Raw genomic sequence first — 6,000 nt, 5'->3', positions numbered from 1 at the left:
CAAGCACAGACAGGCACACATAGGCATATATTGGCATAGACAGACACAGACAGTTACACACAGGCACACACAAGCACAGACAGGTACACACAAAAAAGTACAAACAGGCATACACATAAACAATAAAAAAGAATGCTCTGAATCTTATATCTTGTTTGAGAGGAAGGGAGGTGACAAGTCACTAATTCAGCAGGGCCAGTGGCCACAACCCATCTTTAGGTAGAGCACTCATGCAGTGTGCCGCCAGGCCTGCACTTTGTTGGTTTCCCAGTATCCCAATTTCCTCTGCGGCATGCTGCTCTGCTCTCCATGCCTGTGTTGGTTTCCTCAGTGAGCTCAGCCAGTAGCAGAAGAAGCACAGTGATTGACACAAATTGGAAATACGATACTCGTATCATATCATATTCCTTAAGTATCTCTATCACTGCGCTGCTTCCACTCCGATCTGACTCCTAGACATACCAAGGAGAACAGGCAGGCAGAGCAGAACAGGTGAAGTAAAAAAAGCAATAGGGTACCACATTCAGGGCTCCATTAATACCCCCGTTTCGAACATTTACCAAACTGAGCTAATTACTAGAATAACTGAAAGAATACAAATGCTAGCAAGTTTTATCAGAAATACAATTACTAAAAATTATCGTTAGCATCATTCCTTTCAACATTAGGTTCACATTCTCTCACTAAAAGGGGTTTAACACTTATGATTCCCATTTACATCTTTAATGTAAACCTGCCATGACAGATTCACTTTTACAGATAATGGTCCCTTATACAATACATGCATCACTTATATGATAAATTAGATATTTTGTTGCTTTGTAAGTTAAGAACGTTCAACTAACTCTCCAGTGACACCAGTCACTGCCAATATATGAAAGGTCCTTGGAGTTTACACTAATGTAATCCACCTCTGTTGCAATCTACATGCTCTGTGGTATTCTTGAGCACTTCCAGCCCTGTCCGAGAACACTTTCCCACACCTCTCCATGATGGTGGCATGATTTTCGTCATTTCCAACATTTGTTATTGCATTCTTATTCTTATATCAGCGAAAAAGTTATATTCCCCACCATAGAATAATATCACATCTGTACAGCTAGCTGCAGGAATGAAACGTGTCCAGAATAGTAAATACTAAATACAGATTTATTAAAACAAAAATACAATAACACATCTTGCCTTTAAATAAGGCTTTTTCAAAGTGCTCTTTATGAGGATTACTGACCTTAACAATTCAGAACTTATACTCGCCATACATCCCTTTTTCTTTTTTTCATTTTTCACATAATGGCATCATTACACAGCATTCAGAACAACTAACTTATGGTGCAACCCCAAAGTTTTTTTCTAATCTAACAATTTAAACAATGTTCATTTGTCGAGTGAATACGTATTCTAAAATAAAATTAATTAGGAGAATGAATAATCTCTCCCGTGTATTACTAATATCAGTCATTAGGGTGAAACTCGTGCTAAATGTAGCTTACAAAGCAATAAATAGCATGTACATTTACAGGGAGATTGATTGTAAATACGGGTGAAATTATATTTCTGTGCAATTTATACAAACTGATTTTGCTGATATTTACATTCAGGGCCGGCCTTAGGCATTTGGGCGCCCTGTGCGATAAATCTTGACAGCGCCCCCCCTTCCCGTCCCCCCTCCCCCACTCCTTCCCCCTTCCCACACACCCTGTCACACACACACACAGGCAGACAGCCACACACACAGGCTGGCAGTCACACACACAGGCTGGCAGTCACACACAGACAGCCACACACAAACACACAGAGGCAAACAGCCACACACACACAGACAGTCACACACACAAACAGTCAAACACACACTGGCAGACAGCCACACACACACACACAGGCAGACAGACACACACACACAGGCAGACAGCCACACACAGACAAACACACACACACACACACACACACACACTCACAGACACACACACTAACAGACACACACTAACAGACACACACACTAACAGACACACACACTAACAGACACACACACTAACAGACACACACACTCATCCACATTAACACATTTTTTTAAATGTATTTAAACACCCCCATCCAGCCTCCTTACCTTTGGGAATGCTGGGGGGGGGGAGTCTCTTCCTCCCTGGTGGTCCAGTGGCTGCTGGGCGAGCAGCACTGGTGGGCGGGCAGGCGGCTGGCGAGGGAGCACTTCCTCTGAGCTGTCTGCTCAGCTCCCTCGCGCGCCTCAGAGTGAGGCTGGGAGCCGGAATATGACGTCATATTCCGGCTCCGCCTCCCAGCCTCACTGTGCGGTACGCGAGGGAGCTGAGCAGACAGCTCAGAGGAAGTGCTCCCTCGCCAGCCGCCCACCAGCGCCGCCCGACCACCCAGAATGTCTGTTAGCTGCAAGGCTAACAAGACATTTGCCTTGGGCATTTGGGGGCGGCTTTTTTTGCCGCCCCCTGGAAAATGCCGCCCAAGGCAAATGCCTTGTTTGCCTTGCAGCTAATACGACCCTGCCGTGTGAGCTATGCGGCCACAGGGCGCCCCCTGCTCCATGGCGGGCCCTGTTTACATTCTTATATGATACTTTGTAAGTTTTTGTCTTCTTTGTGTGGAATTCAATCTATTACCCTAAAGGTCCAGGATAAACACCCGTTAATAAGTCTGCTAAGGGTTCATTGTGTAGTGACTGTGAATAAGATCTTCTCTCATTTAAAGGGATGGTAATAAAAGTAAATGCATGTATCCAAGGGATGACTAAAGAAGACGTTAAGTATCCTAAACTGCTAAACTTTTCTAGAGAAAATTGATTCTATTTATTTGTACCCCAAACCTGTAGCAGAACACCAGAACCTAGCCATTTATTATAATCTTTGTTTGTCTGTATAGGTGGAACTTTGCTATTTCAGCTACCCCTGTTACTAACTGCTAACACTGGCAACTCCGATGTTTCCAAACAACATTATTATAAACCTAGTAGAGCATCATGGGAATTATGGTTTATTTGCAAGTATATGGTAGTAAGGTTACCAATCAGTGATCTATTGAAGCCTTAAAGATCCTATGCTTTTGCTTTATAAATAAGTGTAAACAATAGTTATACTGTCAATGTGCATTTTTTTTTTTACTTCCAAAAGCTTTAATAGAAAAAAGAGGCATTCATTTTGAGAAGATACTAGTAAATATGGCACGTTGCATTATTTTATAGCAATTACTAAAATATATTTAATCTTTTACAATTTTATGATAAAAAATATATGGATCTGCACTCAGCATGGCACAAGATAATTTGATGCAAAAAGGTAAAATAATGAAACATTTTAAAGCTAATTAAGAATAGGTTAACACTCAGACTGAGCATTCAGGTTTAGGCACATGAAACATGGTGGTGGTGTGTGTGGATAAGCCCCTCAAGCCGTTTAATGATTTCATAGTCTGGAAGTGCCAGGATATTGACGTTCAGACCAAGCATGCGTGAAACCACCTCCCGGAAGTCTACCAACTGTAAGAATAAAAAAATCAATTAGAAATATTTGCGTGTACAGTAATTAGACATTTTTAGATAACATAGTAAACATAGTAATTGTTTTAAAGTATAATGTTTATTAAAGGGACCCTCTGAGTACCAAAACAACTTTAGCTCAATTTAGTGGTTTTGGTTTATTGATCATGCCCCTGCATGTCATTACTCACTTTCTGCCATTCAGCTACTTTAGTTTGTTAATGCCTCCTAACCACTAGTAACTCACACAGCCTCCCTACAGACGTCCTGTATCCCTACAGACTTCCTGTAAAGAGAGATCTAATTTTAGAACCTTATTGCACAGTGTGTTTAATTTAGTTGGTTTTTTTTGGGGGGGGGGGGGGGGGTTTAAACTACTGATCGGTTAATTGCTTGTTAAAGCCTGCATCAGCCTCCTGTGTGTGATTATCAGAACACACTAAGCTGTAAGATTAGTTTAAAAATTAAGACATTTTCATGGAGACTGTGAGTCACAGCCAGGAGATGTATGACCAGGACTGCATAAACATAAACAAACTTGAATTGAATGCTAAGTCACAGAGAATTGAGCAATGAGAACGCAGAAACATGATCTATGTACCAAAATTGCTTCATTAGGCTAAAATGTTTTTGGTGTTTAGAATACCCCTTACTTTTAACATTTGAGATACTTCCCTAAAAGTATTTTAATTACAAAGAGGTAAAACATAATTAAGGGCAATACAATGGATTTTTATGTCAAGCTTAATTTTGATAACAGTTATCTTGTTTCATGATATTGTTAGGTCTAACTAGCTGAATTGCATTTCTTACTCCAAATATATATGTCATACAAAGCTTAAAAAAATGTGAAATGAAATCATCAAATCCATCCGTCATGCAAAAATGATTTGGTAGCACTTTATAGAAAAATAAATTTCTTCCGTACATTGTGCTGTCCAAACTTCGGGCATAACTATAGATACACTTTTAATGATTATTTAAAGGGACACTAAGTAACATAACCTTTATAGCAGGGGTATGGGTAGTTGTGGACTACATTTCCCCTGATGCTTTGCCATGGCTGCAAGAGCATTAAGGGGAGATGTAATCCACAACATCTAGCGTGCCAAAGGTTGCCAACCCATGCTCTAAAGCACAGTATAGCAGTAATGTTTCCTGGTTGGTTTTATGTCAAACCTTTTAGAAGCAGTTTGACAACACCTAACAATCTCCATGGCATCCATGGATCACTCCCTCCTATGCCGCATGGATAGTTAAGAATTAACAAGTCCACATTACCAATCTTAATTTTGTCTAACCTAGACCACATAGACTGAGAATACTGGGATAACCACCCCCAGCTCTCTCAACCAATCACCAATGTTTATATTGCTCTTATATTGACATGTAAAGCTATACTTCACCAATAACTTATGACCTGATAAACATGCTTACCCTCTCACTGCATGCAATAATACAATTCAAATACAATTCAATGTCTACTATAAACACAGTGAAGTCATAAAACCCTGGAATGAAACAGGGGGAACCATGCAATACAAATAGGCAGATGTTACGGTTTACTTGTATCACTAGTCAATAATAGAGCCAGGGACTACTTCATATTACAAGGCTTGTTGTAGGGAGACAAACAGTATATGTTCCTAATAAAAAAAGAACTAAGAAATGATTGGTAAATATGCCAACAAGCTACATATTATATAATAATGTTTCATTAAACAAATAAAGTAATTTATTTCTATGTAATATTGCTGCTGAAGGTTAAACATCTAATATTACTACAGATAAAGCCTTTCCTCCAGAATACCTCTTCAGAAAGAACAGATTGAACAGTTTCATTATTAACGTACTCTATCTCAATATATTTTGATTATATTTATTTGAACATTATCTCATGTTGTTTTCTAAGATTTATATGGCCCTCACAGACTGCAGTTCCCTCTCTGTGGATTGTCCAGGCAACAGAAATATTATGGACACCCACCTCACTCTCCGAACTCATTATCCCCAATGCTGAACAAAATATCAAGTGGCATCTGTTTAGACATACTAACTAAATCTATGGCAATTTTACAAACCTATGAAATAACCGAATCCAATTTCTATATGTATACACATTTGTAGGTTTTTGTTTTTTTGCGTTGTTTTTTTCTTTAGAAATGTGTAAGTCCTATTAAAAGCAGAATTATCAATGATTATAATAACGTGTATTATTTTGGAAAGTGGTAGTAATATGAGTGAAGATCAACAACCACTATCTGGTATAAGCAGACATCAATAAAATAGGATCAGAGACGGGTTAAAACCTTGTGTGGTACCATGATAATTCCCCTCCCATCGCACCCTCTATTTTCATATCACCTAGGTGGGCCCTTTTTTACAGGTCTAACCTCTCGTCAGTTTCGGCACACCTCAACTGACTTTGCTCTTAGTAAATGTTCTTCATATCATATCATACGTCCTCTAAATGTGCCGTACACAAATATATATATATA

At 39.3% G+C, this 6,000-nt stretch overlaps 1 protein-coding gene across 1 annotated transcript in view; it reads right to left on the bottom strand.

The window, feature by feature from the left end:
* Nucleotides 1–2,877: 2,877 nt before the first annotated feature.
* Nucleotides 2,878–6,000, bottom strand: part of CCDC170 (coiled-coil domain containing 170) — a 55,201-nt gene continuing 52,078 nt past the window's right edge. Inside the window, exon 13 of the mRNA XM_063441337.1 lies at nt 2,878–3,502. Coding sequence (XP_063297407.1) covers nt 3,368–3,502 — 135 coding nt within the window. The 3' untranslated portion in view covers nt 2,878–3,367. The remainder of the gene's footprint in view (nt 3,503–6,000) is intronic.

The sequence above is a fragment of the Pelobates fuscus genome, chromosome 2 (genome assembly GCF_036172605.1).
Source record: "Pelobates fuscus isolate aPelFus1 chromosome 2, aPelFus1.pri, whole genome shotgun sequence".
In the NCBI taxonomy this organism is placed as follows: Eukaryota; Metazoa; Chordata; class Amphibia; order Anura; family Pelobatidae; genus Pelobates; species Pelobates fuscus.
The sequence above is the reverse complement of the archived record's forward strand: the minus strand, read 5'-3'. Positions and strand labels throughout refer to the sequence as shown.